Source organism: Hypanus sabinus, chromosome 15, assembly GCF_030144855.1.
Source record: "Hypanus sabinus isolate sHypSab1 chromosome 15, sHypSab1.hap1, whole genome shotgun sequence".
NCBI classification, from domain to species: Eukaryota; Metazoa; Chordata; class Chondrichthyes; order Myliobatiformes; family Dasyatidae; genus Hypanus; species Hypanus sabinus.
The window spans coordinates 90,187,105-90,212,084 of NC_082720.1; the positions used below are offsets into that span (position 1 = coordinate 90,187,105).

The 24,980-nt window shown below is 50.7% G+C and overlaps 1 protein-coding gene across 7 annotated transcripts in view; it reads right to left on the reverse strand.

The window, feature by feature from the left end:
• Positions 1-24,980, reverse strand: part of flt4 (fms related receptor tyrosine kinase 4) — a 271,100-nt gene that overhangs the window by 86,467 nt on the left and 159,653 nt on the right. For all 7 annotated transcript variants that reach the window (XM_059990711.1, XM_059990708.1, XM_059990707.1 and 4 more), the window contains 4 exons: positions 22,640-22,820; positions 11,458-11,584; positions 10,206-10,369; positions 5,596-5,761 (listed from right to left, as the gene is read on the reverse strand). In XM_059990711.1, coding sequence (XP_059846694.1) covers positions 5,596-5,761; positions 10,206-10,369; positions 11,458-11,584; positions 22,640-22,820 — 638 coding nt within the window. The remainder of the gene's footprint in view (positions 1-5,595; positions 5,762-10,205; positions 10,370-11,457; positions 11,585-22,639; positions 22,821-24,980) is intronic.

The following is a 24,980-nucleotide window of genomic DNA, read 5'->3' on the forward strand; positions in this document are numbered from 1 at the left end:
GGAGGGGCGGTACTGAGGGGGGTCACACTGTGGGAGGGGCGGTACTGAGGGAGAGTCACACTGTGGGAGGGGTGGTACTGAGGAAGCTCACACTGTGGGAGGGGTGGTACTGAGGGAGGGTCACACTGTGGGAGGGGCGGTACTGAGGGAGGGTCACACTGTGGGAGGGGTGGTACTGAGGGAGGGTCACACAATGGGAGAGGCAGTACTGAGGGGGGTCACACTGTGGGAGGGGAGGGACTGAGGGAGGGTCACACTGTGGGAGGGGTGGTAGTGAGGGAGGGTGGTACTGAGGGAGGGTCACACTGTGGGAGGGGTGGTAGTGAGGGAGGGTCACACTGTGGGAGGCGTGGTATGAGGGAGGGTCACACTGTGGAAGGGGTGGTATGAGGGAGGGTCACACTGTGGAAGGGGTGGTAATGAGGGAGGGTCACACTGTGGGAGGGGTGGTATGAGGGAGGGTCACACTGTAGGATGGGTGGGACTGAGGGAGAGTCACACTGGGATGTGGTATGAGGGAGGGTCACACTGTGGGAGGGGTGGTAGTGAGGGATGGTCACACTCAGGGAGGGGTGGTATGAGGGAGGATCACACTGTAGGAGGGGTGGTACTGAGGGATAGTTACACTGAGGGAGGGTCACACTGTAGGAGGGGTGGTACTGAGGGAGAGTCACACTGAGGGAGGGTCACACTGTGGGAGGGGTGGTAGTGAGGGAGGGTCACACTGTGGAAGGGGTGGTATGAGGGAGGGTCACACTGTAGGAGGGGTGGTACTGAGGGAGAGTCACACTGAGGGAGGGTCACACTGTGGGAGGGGTGGTAGTGAGGGAGGGTCACACTGTGGAAGGGGTGGTAGTGAGGGAGGGTCACACTGTGGAAGGGGTGGTATGAGGGAGGGTCACACTGTAGGAGGGGTGGTACTGAGGGAGGGTCACACTGTGGGAGGGGTGTTGCCATAAGACACAAGAACAGTATGAGGCCATTCAGCCCATTGAGTTTTCTCTATCATTCATTCATGGCTGATTTATTTTCCCTCTTAACCCCATTCTTCTGTCTTCTCCCCATATCCTGTAACATCCTTACTAAACATTCTCTGGTTTAAGTATATACAATGATAGCTGTAAACTACTTTGGGATGTCCTGAGGTCGTTAAAGTTGCTGTATAAATGCATATTGGTTTTGCAACTAAAAGCTAGGACAGAGGTTGGCTTTACTGGGGTAGTAAATAAGAAGGAGGACAGAGAGCTGAGCTCACAATGGGGACCACAGGTATACACTGGCTTCAAAGACCCCAGACGTCCTTTCTTCTCTCTCCCCCTCCCCAGGGCAGAAGATACAAAAGCCTGAAAGCCCAAACCACCAGGCATAAGGACAACTTCTACCTCACTGTTTCCTGACTCTGGGCCTCACAATTTACTTTATGAGCTTGCATCTTATAGTTTACCTGTAATGCACTTTCATAGCTGTTACACTTTATGAGAATCAAAATGAGATTTACTTTCACCATTTATTTATTAATAGATAATGTGAGAAACAGTACGTTTCGGTCCAAAGGGCCCAGCTGCTCAGCAACCCACTTATTTTACCCCAGCCTAATCACAGGATGATTTACAATGTTCAATTTACCTAACAACCATTTTGTCTTTAGACTGTGTGAGGAAGCTCATGTGGTTACAATTAGAATATACAAACTCCTTATAGATGGCACCAGAATTGAATTCTTAACTTCGATGCCTGGGCTAAAACAGTGTCACATTAACTGCTATACTACCATCATGGAATTTGTTATTTTGTGGCAGCAGATACATAAACATTACAAGAAATACAGTACATAGTAAAAAATAAGTAAGTGGTACAAAAAGAGCAAACATGGTGAGGGAGTGTTCATGGGTTCATGGCCCATTCAGAAATCTGATGGTGGAGGGGAAGAAGTTGTTCCTAAAATATTGAGTGTGTGTCTTCAGGCTCCTGTACCTCCTGCCTGATGGTAGCAATGACCAGAGGGCTTGCCAAGATGGTGCCGCGTACCACAGTGTACTGCTAATTTCTGCAATTTCCTTTTCATTTCTTGTTCAAGAAGCTGACAGTCACATCAGATATGACTGACTGACTACTGAACATTGGGAAGATGACATTTACCCACACTACACTACCAACCCTTGCTTACACAATCCATGGATGGGTCATTTACTACACCGTTGCTACCTCGAAAATGGCGGCAGAGGTGAGGGAGAAAGGTCGGTGTCCTGGTCAGGTTGAGGTGATGTGTTAATCAGCCGTCGTTCCCTAGCATACTCCTGGCTAACGTTCAGTCCCTGGACAACAAGCTGTGTGAACTACCTCAACCCACCGAACTTGTATCTGCCTACCTTGACTCCATTTTGTCACCCATAGTTCAGTCCCTCCCTACCTACAACTGGGATACATCCCATGCCCTCCATCACTTCAATAACTTCCAGTTCCCCGGTCCCGACCGCTTCATTTTCACCATGGATGTCCAATCCTTATCCACTTCAATTCCCCATCAAGAAGGCCTCAAAACCCTCCACTACTTTCTGGACAATAGACCTCACCAGTTCCCCAACACCACCACACTCCTCAGGTTGGCGGAACTGGTACTCACACTTAATAACTTCTCGTTTGGCTCTTCCCACTTTCTTCAGAACAAGGGTGTAGCTATGGGCCCCAGCTCTGCCTGCCTCTTCGTGGGTTATGTGGAACAGTCTATGCTCCAAATCTATACTGGTACTGCTCCCCAACTTTTCCTTCGATACATTGACGACTACATTGGTGCTGCTTCCTGCACCCATGCTGAGCTCATCAATTTCATCGACTTTGCCTCTAACTTTCACCCAGCCTTAAATTCACTTGGTCTCTCTCTGACACTTCTCTCCCCTTTCTCGATCTCTCGGTCTCCTTCTCTGGAGATAGACTGTCCACTGACATCTTTTATAAACCCACTGACTCCCATAACTACCTTGATTATACCTCTTCCCACCCTGCCAAATGCAAAAATTCTATTCCCTATTCCCAGCTCCTCTGTCTCTGCGGCATCTGCTCCCAGGATGAGGCTTTCCGTTCCAGGACATCCCAAACGTCCTCTTTCTTTAAGAATCGTGATTTCCCTTCTGCCATCATCAATGATGCCCTCACCCGCATCTCCTCCATTTCTCGCACTTCAGCCCACACCCCATCCTCCCGTCACCAGAACAGGGACCGAGTTCCCCTTGTCCTCACCCATCACCCCACCAGCCTCCGGATGCAGCATATTATCCTCCGCAACTTCTGCCACCTTCAACAGGACCCCACCACTAAGGACATCTTTCCCTCTCTACCCCCTCTGCTTTTCGCAGGGATCATTCCCTCAGTGACTGCCTGGTCCAGACGTCCCTCCCCACAGATCTCCCACCTGGCACTTATCCCTGCAAGTGTAAGTGCTACACCTGTCCCTACACCTCCTCTCTTACCACCATTCAGGGCCCCAAACAGTCCTTCCAGGTGAGGCAACACTTTACTTGTGAGTCTGTTGGGGTAATCTATTGCATCCGGTGCTCCCGGTGCGGCCTCCTCTACATCAGCGAGACCCGACGCAGATTAGGGGACCGCTTCATCGAGCACCTACGCTCCATCCGCCACAACAGACAGGATCTCCCGGTTGCCACCCACTTCAACTCTGCTTCACATTCCCATTTGGATATATCCATACATGGCCTCCTCTACTGCCATGATGAGGCCAAACTCAGGTTGGAGGAGCAACACCTCATATACCGTCTGGGTAGTCTCCAGCCCCTTGGCCTGAACATTGAATTCTCCAACTTCTGGTAATTCCCTCCTTCTCCCCTTTCCCCATCCCACCTTCACTCTGTCTCCTCTTCTAGCTGCCTATCACCTCTCATGACTGCCTTCTTCTACTACCCATAGTGCTTTCCCCTTAGATTCCTTCTTCCCCTCTCCTGCTTATCCCCTCCCTGTTTCCCCTCCCCCACCCCTTGATCTTTCCTCTGATTGGTTTTTCACCTGGCACATTCCACCCTCCCCCCCATCTTCTTTATAGGGCCCCGCCCCCTCCTTCTTCAGTCCTGATGAAGGGTCTCGACCCGAAACGTTGACTGCTCCTTTCAACGGATGCTGCCTGACCTGCTGAGTTCATCCAGCCTTTTTGTACGTCTTAAGCTGTGTGAACTGAGAGCCATAATTTCCTACCAGCAAGCAAGAAAGAAATGTAACATTTTATGCTTTGTGCAGACCTAGCTGACGGAAGAGCTACTGGATCACACCATCCAGCCCTCTGGTTTCTCCCTGTTCCACGGAGAGGTCAAAGAACCTCTCTGGGAAGAGTAAAGGAGGTGGGATATACTTCATGGTCAATAATGCTTGGTGCGACCCCTGCAGCATGCCCTCAAATCCTTTTGTTCCCCAGATCTGGAGTATCTTGTGCTCCTGTGTAAACCTTTCTGGCTGCCGAGGGAGCTCACAGCTGTGTATATTCCGCTGCCAGGCTGATACCGACCTGGCTCTCAAGGAACTGTATGAGACCATCAGCAATGATTACGAAAGATCACTGGGGACTCGAATCACCCCAGCCACAAACTGTCCCAACTGCTACCATCTGTGAAATGGTACCGCAGCATAAAAGCCATGACCAACAGGTTCCAGGACAGCTTCTTCCAGCAGGCCATCAGACTGATGAACTCACACTGACGCAACTGTATTTCCAAGCTATACTGACTGTTCTGTTGTAGTTCTCACTGTGCATACTATTCATCACAAATTACTATAATTTGCACATTCAGACGGAGACGTACCGTAAAGATTTTTACTCCTCATTTATGTGAAGGATGTGAGAAATAAAGTCAATTGAATTGAATTGAATTCATGTCCTGAGTGGTGAGAGTCCTTACAGATGGATGCCACCATCTCGAGGCATCACCTTTCTGCATTCTGATACCTTGTTCTACCTCAGCACACTGTGTGATGATCTGATCTGTGTGAACAGTGTGCCAGAAGTATGTTCTGGTAAGGTGGAGGTGCACTCAGACTCAGCGGTTTCTATGATGTTATTGTCTTTTCTAAACATTTTTTTTACGATTGCAGGACCCTACTTACATTCAGAACTTAAAGTTCTGCAGGTATTGCATCAGCAAGTTGCTGGTTGGTGGAGAAGCTGAAAGAGCTGGACATCATGCTGCTGCCTGCGTTAGAAAGGTGTCACAGCAGCTGGTATGCGAAGGAAGTGTGCAGTCGAACAGCAAGTGGTCATCTCAGTCACTTCTCCTGTGATCGCAAAGCCCTTTCGGACAATGGTAATGTGGAACACTGCAAGTCCAATTCATTGATTTATTGGCAGATGGCAGGGAATTGCCGTTGCCTCGGCTATAGCCATGGTGTAGCCTGTTTGTAGCCGCCCAGGAGAGATGCCCCAGAGTCGGTGCACAATGTGGCACGGCGTACATGGTGGATTCGGTGCTGTCCTCCAGCATTCACTCGAACTGGAACGTGACAATTTTTTTTTACTGTACCTCAGTACACGTGAAAATAATAAACATTACAGGAGCGGGGAGATGAGAACTCAGGGTGGGAACCACAGCTACTCACAGATTAGGGTACAACTTCACTCCACATGGACCCCAGGGTCTCCAATACCAGAACACGTGTGACGGCGTGGGAATGCCATACACGGTACACGTCAGCGTCTGTCTGCTCCCACGTGGGTAAATGTTGGTTGGAGAAGCCACCTCCTTCTCGTGGATCTGAGGTGGAACTGTTGCAAAAAGAAAAACAAAGCGAGCTGAGGGGCGGCCAGAGGAGGGGCTGGAGAAAATACTGAAAAACACGTACAATGAATCGCCACCAGCACCCACAGACTCTGATCTTCACAGGGCAAAGTCATCTGTCACGTCTGGTGGTCAAGCATCTTTCTTCACCACTGGGTTATGGTGGGAGAGCAAAGCTATGAGGCCAATAAATGCCCAAGTCTGGCCTCCACTGAGGGTCTGTGTGTGGGACTGATCCCAGTGAGGGTCAGTGTGTGTGTGGGACCGTCCTCCTGTGGGGGTCAGTGTGTGTGTGTGTGTGTGTGTGAGACCGTCCCCCAGTGAGGGTCAGTGTGTGTGGGACCGTCCCCCTGTGAGGGTCAGTGTGTGTGTGGGACCATCCCCCAGTGAGGGTCAGTGTGTGTGGGACTGTCCTCCTATGAGGGTCAGTGTATGTGTGGGACCATCCCCCAGTGAGGGTCAGTGTGTGTGGGACCATCCCCCAGTGAGGGTCAGTGTGTGTGGGACTGTCCTCCTATGAGGGTCAGTGTATGTGTGGGACTGTCCCCCTGTGAGGGTCAGTATGTGTGTGGGACCATCCCCCAGTGAGGGTCAGTGTGTGTGAGACTGTCCTCCTATGAGGGTCAGTGTATGTGTGGGACTGTCCCCCAGTGAGGGTCAGTGTGTGTGTGGGTCTGATCCCAGTGAGGGTCAGTGTGTGTGTGGGACCGTCCTCCTGTGAGGGTCAGTGTATGTGTGGGACTGTCCCCCAGTGAGGGTCAGTGTGTGGGTGGGTCTGTCCCCCAGTGAGGGTCAGTGTGTGTGTGTGTGTGTGTGAGACCATCCCCCAGTGAGGGTCTGTGTGTGGGTGGGTCTGTTCTCCTGTGAGGGTCAGTGTGTGTGGGTCTGATCCCAGTGAGGGTCAGTGTGTGTGGGATCGTCCCCCTGTGAGGGTCAGTGTGTGTGGGATCATTCCCCTGTGAGGGTCAGTGTGTGTGGGTCTGTCCCCTTGTGAGGGTCAGTGTGTGTGGGATCATTCCCCTGTGAGGGTCAGTGTGTGTGGGACCGTCCTCCTGTGAGGGTCAGTGTGTGTGTGGGTCCGTCCCCCTGTGAGGGTCAGCATGTGTGTGGGTCCGTCCCCCAGTGGGGGTCAGTGTGTGTGGGACCGTCCCCCTGTGAGGGTCAGTGTGTGTGTGGGTCCGTCCCCCTGTGAGGGTCAGTGTGTGTGTGGGACTGATCCCAGTGAGGGTCAGTGTGTGTGGGTCTGTCCCCTTGTGAGGGTCAGTGTGTGTGGGATCATTCCCCTGTGAGGGTCAGTGTGTGTGTGGGTCCGTCCCCCTGTGAGGGTCAGAATGTGTGTGGGTTCGTCCCCCTGTGAGGGTCAGTGTGTGTGGGATCGTCCCCCAGTGAGGGTCAGAGTGTGTGGGATCATTCCCCTGTGAGGGTCAGTGTGTGTGGGTCCGTCCCCTTGTGAGGGTCAGTGTGTGTGGGATCATTCCCCTGTGAGGGTCAGTATGTGTGTGGGACTGATCCCAGTGAGGGTCAGTGTGTGTGGGATCATTCCCCTGTGAGGGTCAGTGTGTGTGGGTCTGTCCCCTTGTGAGGGTCAGTGTGTGTGGGATCATTCCCCTGTGAGGGTCAGTGTGTGTGTGGGTCCGTCCCCCTCTGAGGGTCAGTATGTGTGTGGGACCATCCCCCAGTGAGGGTCAGTGTGTGTGGGACCGTCCTCCTATGAGGGTCAGCGTATGTGTGGGACCGTCCCCCAGTGAGGGTCAGTGTGTGTGTGGGTCTGATCCCAGTGTGTGTGTGTGTGTGTGTGTGAGACCATCCCCCAGTGAGGGTCTGTGTGTGGGTGGGTCTGTTCTCCTGTGAGGGTCAGTGTGTGTGGGTCTGATCCCAGTGAGGGTCAGTGTGTGTGGGATCGTCCCCCTGTGAGGGTCAGTGTGTGTGGGATCATTCCCCTGTGAGGGTCAGTGTGTGTGGGTCTGTCCCCTTATGAGGGTCAGTGTGTGTGGGATCATTCCCCTGTGAGGGTCAGTGTGTGTGTGGGTCTGTCCCCCTGTGAGGGTCAGCATGTGTGTGGGTCCGTCCCCCTGTGAGGGTCAGTGTGTGTGGGATCGTCCCCCAGTGAGGGTCAGAGTGTGTGGGACCGTCCCCCTGTGAGGGTCAGTGTGTGTGTGGGTCCGTCCCCCTGTGAGGGTCAGTGTGTGTGGGATCATTCCCCTGTGAGGGTCAGTGTGTGTGGGTCCGTCCCCTTGTGAGGGTCAGTGTGTGTGGGATCATTCCCCTGTGAGGGTCAGTGTGTGTGTGGGACTGATCCCAGTGAGGGTCAGTGTGTGTGGGATCATTCCCCTGTGAGGGTCAGTGTGTGTGGGTCTGTCCCCTTGTGAGGGTCAGTGTGTGTGGGATCATTCCCCTGTGAGGGTCAGTGTGTGTGTGGGTCCGTCCCCCTGTGAGGGTCAGCATGTGTGTGGGTCCGTCCCCCTGTGAGGGTCAGTGTGTGTGGGATCGTCCCCCAGTGAGGGTCAGAGTGTGTGGGACCGTCCCCCTGTGAGGGTCAGTGTGTGTGTGGGTCCGTCCCCCTGTGAGGGTCAGTGTGTGTGGGTCCGTCCCCTTGTGAGGGTCAGTGTGTGTGGGATCATTCCCCTGTGAGGGTCAGTGTGTGTGTGGGACTGATCCCAGTGAGGGTCAGTCTGTGTGGGATCATTCCCCTGTGAGGGTCAGTGTGTGTGTGGGTCTGTCCCCCAGTGAGGGTCAGTGTGTGTGTGTGGGTCTGTCCCCCAGTGAAGGTCAGTGTGTGTGTGTGAGACCGTCCCCCAGTGAGGGTCAGTGTGTGGGTGGGTCTGTCCCCCAGTGAGGGTCAGTGTGTGTGTGTGTGTGAGACCGTCCCCCAGTGAGGGTCTGTGTGTGGGTGGGTCTGTTCTCCTGTGAGGGTCAGTGTGTGCGGGACTGTCCCCCTGTGAGGGTCAGTGTGTGTGTGGGTCTGTCCCCCAGTGAGGGTCAGTGTGTGTGGGACCGTCCCCCAGTGAGGGTCAGTGTGTGTGTGGGGTCTGTTCTCCAGCGAGGTTCAGTGTGTGTGGGTCCGTCCCCCAGAGAGGGTCAGTGTGTGGGTGCGTCTGTTCTCCAGTGAGGGTCAGTGTGTGTGTGGGACCGTCCTCCTGTGAGGGTCAGTATGTGTGGGACTGATCCCAGTGAGGGTCAGTGTGTGTGGGACCATCCCCCTGTGAAGGTCAGTGTGTGTGGGACCGTCCCCCAGTGACGGTCACTGTGTGTGTGGGACCGTCCCCCAGTGAGGGTCAGTGTATGTGGGATTGTCCCCCAGTGAGGGTCAGTGTGTGTGGGACCGTCCCCAGTGACAGTCAGTGTGTGTGGGTCTGTTCCCCCAGTGAGGGTCAGTGTGTGTGTGGGACCGTCCCCCTGTGAGGGTCAGTATGTGTGGGACCATCCCCGTGAGGGTCAGTGTGTGTGGGATCGTCCCCCAGTGAGGGTCAGTGTGTGTGTGGGTCCGTCCCCTTGTGAGGGTCAGTGTGTGTGGGATCATTCCCCTGTGAGGGTCAGTGTGTGTGGGTCCGTCCCCTTGTGAGGGTCAGTGTGTGTGTGGGACCGTCCCCCAGTGATGGTCACTGTGTGTGTGGGACCGTCCCCCAGTGAGGGTCAGTGTGTGTGTGGGATTGATCCCAGTGAGGGTCAGTGTGTGTGGGATCATTCCCCTGTGAGGGTCAGTGTGTGTGTGGGTCTGTCCCCCAGTGAGGGTCAGTGTGTGTGTGTGGTCTGTCCCCCAGTGAGGTTCAGTGTGTGTGTGTGTGTGTGAGAGAGACTGTCCCCCAGTGAGGGTCTGTGTGTGGGTGGGACTGTCCCCCAGTGAGGGTCAGTGTGTGTGTGTGATTGTGTGTATGTGAGTGTGGACTGTTCCGTGTGTGTGTGTGTGTGTGCGCGTGTGTGTGTGTGTGTGTGCGCGTGTGTGTGTGTGTGTGCGTGTGTGTGTGTGTGTGTGTGTGTGTGTGTGTGTGTGTGTGTGTGTGTGTGTGTGTGTATGTGGGGGGGGGGGACTGTCCCCCAGTGAGGGGGTGTGTGGGTGTGGACTGTTCCCCTGTGAGGGTCAGAGTGTATGTTTGTGAGTGAATGCTCCACACAGGGTCAAGGGCACAGTTGTGTGGGTTATAGGCAGTGTGGTAGAGACCAAACCCCAGATACAGGCCTATTCCCAAGTCTCTGTGTTTGGACGTGTCCACTGCCAGGACTCAGCTGAGCTGCAGTTGTGTTTTGTGTTGTTCTCCAGAACACTGTGGACATGATATATTGGCAATGTAATGTGTGGCTGCCCTCGCACATCTCTAGGTTGTGTTGGTTGTTAAAGGAAAAAAACGCATTTCTCTATATGTTTCGATGTACACAAGGTAAATAAATGCAAATCCGAATTGAATCTGTGTGTTGGGACATGGTCATGCTCACCATTGACAACGAGCCGTATCTGTAACCGCTTCTCCAGACCCGCCTTGGGATTCCGGGCAAGGACAGTGTAGACACCAGCATCCTGTTCTGTCACCTCTCCAATCCTCAGGCTCGATTCAGTTGGCTGGATCACCAGGCTCCTGACTGGCCTCCCATCTTTTAACCTGTAGCAGAACGTGGCATGGTGTTAGTGGAGAGGGAGGGTGATGAGAGCTGAGAGGGGAGAGCCTCAAGGAAAGTGGAAGAGCATGGCAAGGTGGAGGGATAGGGAGAGGAGGACAACAAGGATAGGAGAACGGGGAGATCTGTTGGAAAGGAGCAAAAGAAAGGGGTGGATAGTGTTCTTGATCCAGGGCTTCAAGAGGTGGAAGAAAGATTGAAGGGTACAGGAGGAAGAATGATAGATAGAGAGATAGAGTAGGGGAAGGGTTAACAAGGTAGGTAGGCAGGGAATTTAGAGGAAAGGGAGTGGAGGGGGAGGGGAAGCAGAGGGAGAGGGAGGTCAGGGAATGGTGAGTGGGTGGAAAATGGGGGGAGACGGGTGGAGATGATGGGAAGAGAGAAGAGGGGGTGGGGAGAGACAGTCGGGATAAAGTAGACTGGAGAGGGTAGAGGGGGGAAATAAAGAGGGTGGAGAAGGGAAGTGATGAAAGGGAGGGATGGAGGAGTAGGGGAAGAGGGGAGAAGGGAGGGGGACAGAGGACTGATGAGAGAAGAGGAATGGAGAGGAGGGGAATGGGAACAGACTGGTGTGGTGATTACAGGGGGTTAGCAAGGGAGAAAGAGAGAGGGTGGGTGAGGAGATGAGAGGGGGAGAGAGGAAGGGAGAGGGTAGAGTTGGGGGAGGGAGGAAGAGGGAGGGGGAGAGAGAGGGAGAAAGTGAAAGGGAGGAGGGGAGAGTGAGATGGAAAGGGGAGAAAGAGAGGGAGAGTGGTGAGAGTGGGAGGGAGAGAGGAGAGAAGGAGGGAGGGAGGGAGAGAGAGAGACAGAGAGAGAGAGGAAGGGTAGAGTGACAGGGAGAGAGGGGGAAGAGGGTGTGGGAGAGGGAAAGGAGGAAGGGGGAGTGAAAGAGAAGGAGATAGAGGGAGTGAGAGGGAGAGGGGGTGAGAGAGAGAGGGGAGGGGAACGGGGGGAGAGGGGGGGAGAGAGAGAGGGGAGTGAGGGAGGGGAGAGAGGGAGGGGAGAGAGGGAGGGAGAGAGGGAGGGGAGAGGGGGGAGAGAGGAAGAAAATAAGATTGCTGGCCTGACTCACCAGCGGATGTTAGGCCAGGGGTGGGCATGGATCTGCACAGTCAGGTACACGTTCTTCTGTCCAAGTTTGGCCTCAGTCACTGCAATTACTGAACTCCCCTTGAATGTCATCTGGATGAATGGGTTTGCTGGGAAGGAGAGGAAAACAGGAGTCAGGAATGGTGGGGAACAGTTCCCAGTGTCAGTACTCCAGAGCCTGCCACTCTCCGATGACTCAGAATACATCAATGTAAGGGTAGGAGGCTAATCGGCCCTCAAGCCTGTCCAGTTCAATTACTCAATCACACACAGCCCACATTCATCATCATTCCATGAGCTTCTCATTCAACCACTCAAAGCAGACTTGTAAGTGGTTCTCTGCCTCCCCTGACCATATCTTCTTGATCTTCACCAATGGCGTTGCAGTCTTTAGTCTCAGTGAGGTTCTGGCAAATTTATACAATGTACTGTGAAGAGTATTCTGACTGGTTGTACCACTGTCTGGCATGGAAAGGTCACTGCACAGGATTAGGAAAAGCTGCAGAGAGTTGTATATTCAGCCAGCTTCATCATGGGCACTAGCCTCACCAGTATCCAGGCAATGCCTCAAAGAAACAAAGACCCCCATCACCCAGGACATGCCCACTTCTCATTGCTACCATCAAGGAGGCGCTACAGGAGCCTGAAGACACACTGTCAACATTTCAGGAACAACTTCTTGCCCTCTACTATCAGACTTCAAAATTGCAATGAACTTACGAACACTTCAACAGTATATTTTTCTCTTTTTGAACTACTTACTTAATTAACTAGTTAATTAATTAGTTTTAATAAAATATATTATGTATTGCACTGGACTGCTGCTACAAAACAACAAATTTCACAACACATGCCGATTATATTAAATATAATTCTGATTCTGAACTTCACATACAGGAAGATCTAGACTCTCTCTGACACTTCCAAAAGTCTCCTCTGTTGTCCCTGCCTCTCAGGAATATGGTCCTGAAGTTGGACAGGTGCTCAAAGTTAAAGTTTATTGTCACAAGTACATGTGTGCAAAGGTGCAATGAAAATTTTATGTGCAGAGTGTCGGAGGCACAAAGCATCAGACAAAACACAGTAACAAGAAAATCATACATCTTATACTTTTTTTTACAAGAAAACACAATAAGAATGATAAATGCAAACACGAGGAAATCTGCAGATGCTGGAAATTCAAACAAAACACACAAAATGCTGGTGGAACGCAGCAGGCCAGGCAGCATCTATAGGGAGAAGCACTGTCGACATTTTGGGCCGAGACCCTTCGTCAGGACTAACTGAAAGGAAGGATAGTAAGAGATTTGAAACTGGGAAGAGGAGGGGAGATCTGAAATGATATAAGAAGACTGGAGGGGGTGGGGTGAAGCTGAGAGCCGGAAAGGCAATTAGCAAAAGGGATACAGAGCTGGAGAAGGCCTCGGGAGAAAGAAAGGAGGAGGGGAGCACCAGAGGGAGATGGAGAACAGGCAAGGAGTGATTGTGAGAGAGACAGAGAGAGAGAGAGAGAGAGAGAGAGAGAGAGAGAGAGAGAAAAGGAGGGGGGAGTAAATAAATAAATAAGGAGGGGCATTAATGGAAGTTAGAGAAGTCAATGTTCATGCCATCAGGTTGGAGGCTACTCAGACGGAATATAAGGTGTTGTTCCTTCAACCTGAGTGTAGATTCATCTTGACAGTAGAGGAGGCCATGGATAGACATATCAGAATGGGACATGGAATTAAAATGTGTGGCCACTGGGAGATCCTGCTTTCTCAGGCGGACAGAGCGTAGGTGTTCAGCGAAATGGTCTCCCAGTCTGTGTCGGGTCTCACCAATATATAAAAGGCCACACCAAGAGCACTGGATGCAGTATACCACACCAGCCGACTCACAGGTGAAGTGTCGCCTCACCTGGAAGGACTGTCTGGGGCCCTGAATGGTGGTGAGGGAGGAAGTGTACGGGCAGGTGTAGCACTTGTTCCATTTACAAGGATAAGTGCCGGGAGGGAGATCGGTGGGAAGGGATGGGGGGTACGAATGGACAAGGGAGTCACGTAGGGAGCGATCCCTGCGGAAACGAGAAAGGGGGGGAGGGAAAGATGTGCTTGGTAGTGAGATCCCATTGGAGGTTGTGGAAGTTACGGAGAATTATATGTTGGACCCGGAGGCTGGTGGGATGGTAGGTGAGGACAAGGGGAACACTATCCTGAGTGGGGTGAGGGCAGATGTGTGGGAAATGGGAGAGATGCATTTGAGAGCAGAGTTGATGGTGGAGGAAGCCCTTTTGTTTAAAAAAGGAAGACATCTCCTTTGTCCTGGAATGAAAAGCCTCATCCTGAGAGCAGATGCGGCGGAGACGGAGGAATTGTGAGAAGGGGATGGCATTTTTGCAAGAGACAGGGTGGGAAGAGAAATAGTCCAGGTAGCTATGAGAGTCTGTAGGCTTATAGTATATATCAATAAATAAGCCGAATCCAAAGATGGAGACAGAAAGATCAAGAAAGGGGAGGGAGGTATCGGAAATGGACCAAGTAAATTTGAGGACAGGGTGAAAGTTGGAGTCAAAGTTAATGAAGTCAACCAGCTCAGCATGCGTGCAGGAGGCAGCGCCAATGCAGTCGTTGATGTAGTGAAGGAAAAGAGGGGGATGGATACCCATATAGACTTGGAACATGGACTGTTCCACAAAGCCAGCAAAAAGGCAGGCATTGCTGGGACCCAGACAGGTGCCCATGGCAACACCTTGGTTTGGTTTGGAGGAAGTGGGAAGAGCCAAAGGAGAAATTATTAAGAGTAAGGACAAATTCCACTAGACTGAGGAGAGTGGTGGTAGAGGGGAAATGGTTAGGTCTGGAATCCAAAAAGAAGCAGAGAGCTTTGAGACCTTCCTGGTGGGGGATGGAGGTATATAGGGACTGGATGTCCATGGTGAAAATAAGGCGGTGGGGACCAGGGAACTTAAAATCTTTGAAAAAATTCAAAGTGCGAGAAGTGTCACGAACATAGGTGGGATAAAACAGTGTCAAGGTATGCAGAAATGAGTTTGGTGGTGCAGGAGCAAGCTGAGACAATGGGTCTACCTGGACAGGCAGGTTTGTGGATCTTGGGTAGGAGGTAGAAACGGGAAGTGCAGGGTGTGGGAACTATGAGGTTGGTGGCAGTGGATGGGAGATCCCCAGAGCTGATAAGGCTGGTGATGGAGTGGGAGACAGTGGCCTGGTGCTCCTTAGTGCAGTCATGATTGAGGGGTCAATAAGAGGAGGAATAAGAGAAGGTATCAGCGAGTTGTCGCTGTGCCTCGGCAAGGTAGAGGTCAGTACACCAGACTACAACAGCACCCCCGACCCCCATCAGCGGGTTTTATAGTGAGGTTGGGATTGGTGTGGAGGGAGTGGAGAGCAGAGCATTCGGAAGGAGTGAGGTTGGAATTGGAACTAGGTGTGGTGAAGTGTGGTTGATGTCCCGTTGGCAGTTAGCAATAAAGAAATCCAGAGCAGGCGGAAGACCAGAGCGGAGTGTCCATGAAGAGCAGGAAGGTTGAAGACGGGAGAAGGGGCCATCGGTCGGAGTGGGAGAGTCCATGTCGAAGAAGTAGGCTTGAAGACGGAGCTGGCGGAAGAAGAGTTCAGCGTCATGGTGTATGCGGAACTCGCTGAGGTGTGGGCGAAGGGGAACAAAGGTAAGAATGATAAATGTCTATTTTAGTGCAAAGTGGTTGAAGTGACCATAGTGATGCTCTAACGCAGTGGTCCGCAACCACTGGGCCGCAAAGCATGTGCTACCGGGCCACAAGGAAACAATATGAGTCAGCTGCACCTTTCCTCATTCCCTGTCACGCCCACTGTTGAACTTGAACGCATGCAAGGTCATCATCCACGCGAGGTCATCAGACGGTCATTAACCTACAACTACTCGATGAGTGAAAAACAAACATTGCTTGAGAGTTTCTTTGGAAGAGATGGTAGGGGACAGCTGAGGCAGAGACTGCAAAAAATAGAAAGCTTCCTTCAACGGAAAATACATAAAATATGGCTTTAGTGCAACCGGTGATTTGTATGCTCCAAGACCCATGTGTGATATGTGGAGACAAGCTGTCTAATGAGGCAATGAAGCCCTGAAAACTGCTTCGGCACCTTGAGACCAAGCACCCTGCACTTAAAGACAAACCCGTTGAGTTTTTTGAGCGGAAAAAACATGAGCAAGCGGGACAGAAGCAAGTGCTGAGAGCCACCACCTCCACAAATGCTGCTGCTCTGAGAATGTCGTACTTAGTGGCCAGCCGTATTGCTAAGGCTAAGAAGCCTTTCACCGTTGGTGAAGAATTGATTCTGCCTGCTGCCAAGGACGTGTGCCGTGAACCGTTGGGAGAAGCTGCATCTAACAAGATGGCACAGGTTTCTCTTTCAGTTACCACAGCTTCAAGGAGAATCGATGACATAGCGGAGGATATCGAAGTACAGCTGTTGGAACAGCTTAATGAGTCACCATGGTATGCTATCCAGGTCGACGAGTCTACTGATGTCAACAACAAGGCAGTACTGCTGGTTTATGTGCAATATATATTTCAAGATGATGTGTATGAGGATATGTTGTGTGCACTGCTGCTGCCAAATACAATACAACTGGGGCAGAACTATTCAAGTCTTTGAATGACTACATGTCAGGCAAACTGGACTGGTCATTCTGTGTTGGAATATGCACAGACGGGGCTGCAGCTATGACTGGACAGCTGTCTGGTTTCACTATCCGAGTCAAAGAGGTTGCTCCTGAATGCCTGTCTACACACTGTGTCATACACAGGGAAATACTGGCTAGCTGAAAAATGTCACCTGATCTTAACAGCGTATTGAGTGACGTTGTTGAAGTTATCAATCACATCAAAGCAAAAGCCCTTAACTCCCACTGATTCAGCAATATTGGTGTGTTGCAATTACTTTATACGTTCATACGAGGAAAACATGCGCTATGTGTTCAATATTCAAACGTTACTTAAAATGTTATGATGCTATTGACTTATAAGTGACTTATAACTGACTTATCACTATAGGAGTATAGAGAGTTATGGTCCTGGTGCAGATCAATGCGACTAGGAATTTTCAATGATTTGGCATGGACTAGATGAGCCAAAGAGCCTGTTTCTGCGCTGTACTTTTCTATGACTCTATGAAAGAGAATAAACAGTCGATGTTTCCGGCTTCATCAGGACTGTACTTAAAAGCATGTAGCATTCTGAATAAGGTGAACAAACTCGTGGTGCAATTGGAGATTGGTCTGTGTGATGTTGTGGGCATCACTGAGTTGTGGCTGAAAGAAGGCCATAACTGGGAGCTTAACATCAAAGGATATACTTTGTATTGAAAGGACAGGTAAGAAGGCAGAGACAGTGGTGTGGCTCTGTTGGTAAGAGAAGAAATTACATCTTTAGAAAGAGGTGACAGGGTCAGAGAATGTTGAATCTTTGAATTGAATTGAATTGACTTTATTACTTACATCCTTCATACACATGGAGTAAAAATCTTTATGTCTCTGTCTAAATGTGCAATGTACAATCATAGTAATTTATAATAATTCTGGTGTAGTCTGTTTTGCCATGTGTTTTTATGATATCATTCTGGAGGAGTGTTGTCTCATTTTTAACTGCATTGCATTTGTGGTTTCTAAATGACAATAAACTGAATCTGAATCTGAATCTGATTTTTTAAAAATAGAACAGTCAATGTAATATAGAGTACACTCAAATCAGTGTGAGTTCATCATTCTGATGGTCTGGTGCAGGAAGCTATCATGGAGCTTGTTGGTCCTGGCTTTTATGCTGTGGTACTGTTTCCCAGATGGTAGCAGCTAGAAAAGACTGTGATTGGAATGGTCAACACGTACAAACAAGCTGGAAGAACTCAGCAGGTCGGGCAGCATCCGTTGATCGCAAGAGAGGGAATTTGTTGAATGCCTATGAGATGGCTTTTTAGAGCAGCTTGTACTTGAGCCTATTCGGGAAAGCCTATCTTGGACTGGGTGTTGTGTAATAACCTAGATTTTATTATGGAGCTTAATGTAAAGAAACCCTTAGGAGGCAGTGGTCATAATATGATAGAATTTATACAGCAATTTGAGAGGGAGAAGCACAACTAACACGTATCACAGAGGCCTGAGAGAGGAGCTTCCCAGGTGGATTGGATCATGAGGTCACGGGGCACTTGGAGACTAATGATAAAATAAGTCAAAGTCAGCATAGATTCTGTGAAGGGAAATCTTGCCTGACAAATCTGGAAGCAACAAGCAGAGTGGACAAAGGAGAGGCAGTGGATGTCATTTACTTAGATTTGCAGAAAGCATTTGACAAGATGCCTCACATGAGGCTACTTAACAAGATAAAATCCTTTGGCTTTACAAGAAAGATACTGGCATGGATAGGAGAATGGCTGACAGGGATCAGGCAGTGAGTGGGCTTTTTCTAGTTGGCCACCAGTCACTAGTGATGTTCCTCAGGGGTCAGTATTAGGACCGCTGCTTTTCACATTGTTTGTCAATGGTTCATATAGTAGAATTGATGGCCTTGTGGCAACAATTGAAGATTATATGAAGATAGGTTGAGGGGTAGGTAGTGTTGAGGAAGCAATGTAATTGCAACAGGACTTTGACAAATTGAAAGAATGAGCAAAAAAAGTGGCAGATGGAATACAGTGTTGTGAAATGTATGATAATGCATTTTGGTAAAAGGAACAATAGTGTGGACTATTATCTGAATGGGGAGAAGGTTCAAACATCAGAAGTGCAGAGGGACTTGGGAGTTCTCGTGCAAGACCCCCAGAAGGTTAATTTATAGGTTGAGTGTGGTAAAGAAGACAAATGTAATGTTACCATTTATTTCAAGGGGAGTAGAATATAAAAACAAGGAGATAATGCTGAGCCTTTATAAGACACGACTTGTGAAGTACTGTCAACAGTTTTGGGTGCCATATCTCAGAAAGGATGTGTTGTCATTGGAGAAAGTCTAGAGGAAGTTCACGAGGATGATTCTGGGAATGAAGGAGTTAACATATGAGGCGTGTTTGGCAGCTTTTGAGCCTGTACTCACTGGAATTTAGAAGAATGCGGGAGATCTCATTGAAACATACAAAATGTTGAAAGGACCAGATAACTGGAAGGCACAGCCTCAAAATTGAGGGGCGACCCTTTAGAACAGAGGTAAGAAGGAATTTTCTTTTTAAGGTAGATAGCAGTAAATCTGCGGAATGCTCTACCACTATATACTTAAGAGGGGTTAATTGTTTCCTGATTAGTTAGGGCAAGGATATGGCAAGAAGGTGTATGAGATCAAATGGGATTCAGGACCAGCCATGCTGGAATGGCAGAGCAGAGTGATGGGCTGAATGGCCTAATTCTGATCCTATGTCTTATGGACTGGACAGGAAGGAGGAAAATTGCCAGATTAAGAAGGTGGGGGAGGGAAGAAGGGCAAGCTAAAAGTGATAGGTGAAGCCAGGTGGGTGATGGAGAGAGGATGAGGTAAGAATCTAGGAGGTGATAAGAGGAAAAGGTAAAGGGCTGAAGAAGAAGGAGTCTTCTTTGTCTTATTTTGTCTCTTGGACAAAAATGCTTCACTAATGTCTCAGTTATAAGACTGTTGAATGATCTGCTAGTGCAATAAAATAGACTGTTGACCCAACAATTTACTTGATAATGGTTTTGCACCTTATCGTCTGCCTGCACTGCCCTCTCTGAGTAATTAACACTTCATTCTGTTTTACCTTGTTCTCCCTCAATGCAGTGTGTAATGATTTGGTCTGTATGGACAATGTGCAAGGCAGGTTTTCTACTGTAACTTGGTACACAGGACAATAAACCAATTCCAAATTGGAGGACATAGCTTTAAAATGAGAAGGTAAGTATTTAAATAGGAATTGAAGGGCAGGTTTTTCACACAGAGGGTAATTAACGAACACTGGAGACATGCATGAGTGAACACTGGAGGGCAGCACCAGAGAGCAGCATCGAGCAAGCACAGAAGGCAGCACTGAGTGAACACCAGAAAGCAGCACCGAGCGAGTACCAGAGAGCGGCACCGAGCGAGTACCAGAGAGCAGCACCGAGCAAACAACAGAGAGCAGCACCGAGCAAACACCAGAGAGCGGCACCGAGCGAGTACCAGAGAGCAGCACCGAGCGAGTACCAGAGAGCAGCACCGAGCGAGTACCAGAGAGCAGCACCGAGCGAGTACCAGAGAGCAGCACCGAGCAAACACCAGAGAGCAGCACCGAGCAAACACCAGAGAGCAGCACCGAGCAAACACCAGAGAGCGGCACCGAGCGAGTACCAGAGAGCAGCACCGAGCGAGTACCAGAGAGCGGCACCGAGCGAACACCAGAGAGCGGCACCGAGCGAGTACCAGAGAGCGGCACCGAGCGAGTACCAGAGAGCGGCACCGAGCAAACACCAGAGAGCGGCACCGAGCAAACACCAGAGAGCGGCACCGAGCGAGTACCAGAGAGCGGCACCGAGCGAGTACCAGAGAGCGGTACCGAGCAAACACCAGAGAGCAGCACCGAGCAAACACCAGAGAGCGGCACCGAGCAAACACCAGAGAGCGGCACCGAGCGAGTACCAGAGAGCGGCACCGAGCGAGTACCAGAGCGGCACCGAGCGAGTACCAGAGAGCGGCACCGAGCGAGTACCAGAGCGGCACCGAGCGAGTACCAGAGAGCGGCACCGAGCGAGTACCAGAGAGCGGCACCGAGCGAGTACCAGAGAGCGGCACCGAGCAAGTACCAGAGAGCGGCACCGAGCAAACACCAGAGAGCAGCACCGAGCGAGTACCAGAGAGCGGCACCGAGCGAGTACCAGAGAGCAGCACCGAGCGAGTACCAGAGAGCGGCACCGAGCGAGTACCAGAGAGCGGCACCGAGCGAGTACCAGAGAGCGGCACCGAGCGAGTACCAGAGAGCGGCACCGAGCGAGTACCAGAGAGCGGCACCGAGCGAGTACCAGAGAGCAGCACCGAGCGAGTACCAGAGAGCAGCACCGAGCGAGTACCAGAGAGCAGCACCGAGCGAGTACCAGAGAGCAGCACCGAGCGAGTACCAGAGAGCGGCACCGAGCGAGTACCAGAGAGCGGCACCGAGCGAGTACCAGAGAGCGGCACCGAGCGAGTACCAGAGAGCGGCACCGAGCGAGTACCAGAGCGGCACCGAGCGAGTACCAGAGAGCGGCACCGAGCGAGTACCAGAGAGCGGCACCGAGCGAGTACCAGAGAGCGGCACCGAGCAAACACCAGAGAGCAGCACCGAGCGAGTACCAGAGAGCGGCACCGAGCGAGTACCAGAGAGCAGCACCGAGCGAGTACCAGAGAGCGGCACCGAGCGAGTACCAGAGAGCGGCACCGAGCCAGTACCAGAGAGCGGCACCGAGCAAACACCAGAGAGCGGCACCGAGCAAACACCAGAGAGCGGCACCGAGCAAACACCAGAGAGCAGCACCGAGCGAGTACCAGAGAGCGGCACCGAGCGAGTACCAGAGAGCGGCACCGAGCGAGTACCAGAGAGCGGCACCGAGCAAACACCAGAGAGCGGCACCGAGCAAACACCAGAGAGCGGCACCGAGCGAGTACCAGAGAGCGGCACCGAGCGAGTACCAGAGAGCGGCACCGAGCGAGTACCAGAGAGCGGCACCGAGCGAGTACCAGAGAGCGGCACCGAGCAAACACCAGAGAGCAGCACCGAGCAAACACCAGAGAGCAGCACCGAGCGAGTACCAGAGAGCAGCACCGAGCGAGTACCAGAGAGCGGCACCGAGCGAGTACCAGAGAGCGGCACCGAGCAAACACCAGAGAGCAGCACCGAGCAAACACCAGAGAGCAGCACCGAGCGAGTACCAGAGAGCAGCACCGAGCGAGTACCAGAGAGCGGCACCGAGCGAGTACCAGAGAGCGGCACCGAGCGAGTACCAGAGAGCGGCACCGAGCGAGTACCAGAGAGCGGCACCGAGCGAGTACCAGAGAGCGGCACCGAGCAAACACCAGAGAGCAGCACCGAGCGAGTACCAGAGAGCGGCACCGAGCAAACACCAGAGAGCGGCACCGAGCGAGTACCAGAGAGCGGCACCGAGCGAGTACCAGAGAGCGGCACCGAGCGAGTACCAGAGAGCGGCACCGAGCGAGTACCAGAGAGCGGCACCGAGCAAACACCAGAGAGCGGCACCGAGCGAGTACCAGAGAGCGGCACCGAGCGAGTACCAGAGAGCGGCACCGAGCGAGTACCAGAGAGCGGCACCGAGCAAACACCAGAGAGCGGCACCGAGCGAGTACCAGAGAGCAGCACCGAGCGAGTACCAGAGAGCAGCACCGAGCGAGTACCAGAATGCAGCACCGAGAGATCACAGAGGGCAGCACCGAGCGAGCACAGATGGCAGCACTGAGTGAGCACTGGAGGACAGGACTGAGCGAGCACCAGAAAGCAACACTGAGCAAAGGGACCTCCACACCCACAGAGGCATCTCCCCACCACCCCAGTTCTGGGATCTCCTCTTCTGGGTGACTGCAATAGGTGATAGTGTGCAAAGAGTCTAGTCCTTGCCAGAACCAAGGCAATGCAGCTATCCTGCCATCAGTCTCTCAATAAACCATTTAACCGAACTTGCAGTATTCTATGTTACCAATGTCCAACAGGGTCCTGCAAGAAAACCATCTAAGACAACTACTCACACCTGTTTTTTGGATCACACACCATCTCAACACAACGACAGTACTCAACAACAATATGAAGTAAATCCAGCTCCACCGGTGACTTGTGATCATAAAAAAGATGTAAAAGACAAATTAATACACCTCTGATTGGACCCGGAGTGGCCTGCCTCCATCAAACCTATACCTCTATACTATAAGTCTGAACCTATTCAACTTTTTCCTCCAACTCAGGTCCTCATGCCCCAGCAACATCCGTGTAATTTTTTATCTGTGTTCTTTCAATCTTATTGACATCTTTCCTGTAGGTAGAAGACCAGAACTTTACACAATACTCCAAATTAGACCTCATCAATGTCTTATATAATTTTAACAGAACATCCCATCTCCTATAGTCAATACTTTGATTTATGAATGCCACTGTGCCGAAAGTTTTATGACCCTTTCCACATTTTCTGGGGGTGGAGGGGGGAGTGGGAAGTAGATAGGGAAGAAATCACCTTACCATGCACAACAACCTCAGCCTTCTTCTCCGTGATGTTGAAGCTATTATCGGCCTTGCAGACATAAATTCCTTGATCAATGGTGGACACGTTGCTGATGACTAGACGGCTGCTCAGTTTCGAGCCAGTGTCCAGTGGCCGTTTATGGTAGGTGATCTTGACTGCCGGATCAGTCCTGTACAGCTAAAGAGCAGAAAGGAGTTCAATATAACCAGACCTGGAGACGTAACTTGGACAAAACTCACACATACTAGGGCTTTCCAGAAGCAAAGGGTGATGAGTGCATATAACGCAGCCCCCAGCTATTCAGCCTGCATCACATTCAATTGAATTCAATTATTTTCAAATTAATACACCCAACTTTTTTCTGTAGCCACTAACACCCACTGAAACCCCTCCCATAGCTCACAGAAACTCTCCACGCCTACTGAATCATCCCCTACTGCCCAAAGACACTTTCTCCCATCACCAACTCTCCCCACCCTCCCAATGTCCATGGACACTCTACCCATCACCGACTCACCCCACCCTCTGAGTCTCCTAACACAACCCATGGATCACAAACTCTCTCCACTGAATCCCCTTCCAGAAACTGTAAGCAATAAATTATAGATAAGCTATAGCCTTCTACGGAAACACTAACTCCTTTGAATGGAAATTCCTACAATTATGTCCCAGTCCATCACGGGTAAAGCTCTCCCCACCATTGAGCACATCTACATGGAGCGTTGCACAGGAAAGCAGCATCCACCATCAGGGACACCCACCATCCAGGTCATGCTCTCTTCTCGCTGCTGCTACCAGGATGAAGGTACAGGAGCCTTAGGGCCTTCACCACCAGGTTCAGGAACAGTTATTACCCGTCAATCATCAGGCTCTTGAACTAGAAAGGATAATTTCACTCAATTTCACTCACCAAATTGTTCCCACAACCTATGGACTCGCTTCCAAGGACTCTTCATCTCATGTTCTCGAGAGTTATTGCTTATTTATTTATTATTATTCTGATTTTCTCCTTTGTATTTGCTCAGTTTGTCTTTTGCACAATAGTTGTTTGTTCGCCCTGTGCACAGTCTTTCATTGATTCTATTATGGTTCTTGGGTTTACTGTGAATGCCCACAAGAAAACGAACCTCAGGGTTGTATGTGACATACATACAATGAACTTACTTTGAACTTAGAGTCATACAGCACAGATACAATTCCTTTGGTTCATTAAGTCTATGCTGACCAGGGCATCTGGCCAGTAAGTCGCAATTTCCTGAGTACAGTTCATATCCCTTTAAGCCCCGCCTCTCCATGTATCTATCCAAGGGCCTCTTAAAAGATACTATTAAACCTACCTCAACCACTTCCTCTGGCAACTCATTTCCCTCTCACCCTTAACCTGTGCCCCCTAGTTTTGTTCTCCACTACCCCAGGGAAATGACTGTTACCACATCTATGGCTCTCAAAACTTTAAACATTTGTATAAGGTCAGCCCTAATTCTCTGTTCAAGAGGCTGATAACAGTGAGATAGCAGCTGTCCTTGAGGGGTGGCCTTCTTGCTCTATTGCTTACTGTGTCAGTTTTGTTATGATTGTGCTGCTCTGCCAAGCATTGTGGACAAGCTATGTGGTGCTGGAACGTGTGGCGACACTTGTGGGTATAACCCCAATACAATATCCCTGGTTATCTTTTAATCCTCTTACTCATCAAGACAGGAAAGTTATGGTAGGGTACAGGAACCATGGTGTACAAAGGCTGTAATAAATCTAGTCAAAAAGAAAAGCTTACAAAAGGTTCAGAGAGCTAAGTAATGTTAGAGATCTAGAAGATTATAAGGTTAACAGGAAGGAGCTTAAGAAGGAAATTAGGAGAGCCAGAAGGGGCCATGAGAAGGCATTGGCAGACAGGATTAAGGAAAACCCCAAGGCATTCTACAAATATGTGAAGAGCAAGAGGATAAGACGTGAAAGTATAGGACCTATCAAGTGTGACAGCAGGAAAGTGTGAATGGAACCGGAGGAAGCAGCAGAGGTACTTAATCAATACTTTACTTCAGTATTCACTATGGAAAAGGATCTCAGTGATTGTAGTGATGATTTGCAGCAGTCTGAAAAGCTTGAGCATGTAGATATTAATGAAGAGGATGTGCTGGAGCTTTTGGAGAGCATCAAGTTGGATAAGTCACTGGGACCAGATGAAATGTACCCCAGGCTACTGTGGGAGGCAAGAAAAGAGGAGATTGCTGGTCCTCTGGCGATGATCTTTGCATCATCAATGCGGACGGGAGAGGTTCCTGAGGATTGGAGGGTTGCGGATGTTGTTCCTTTATTCAAGAAATGGAGTAGAGATAGCCC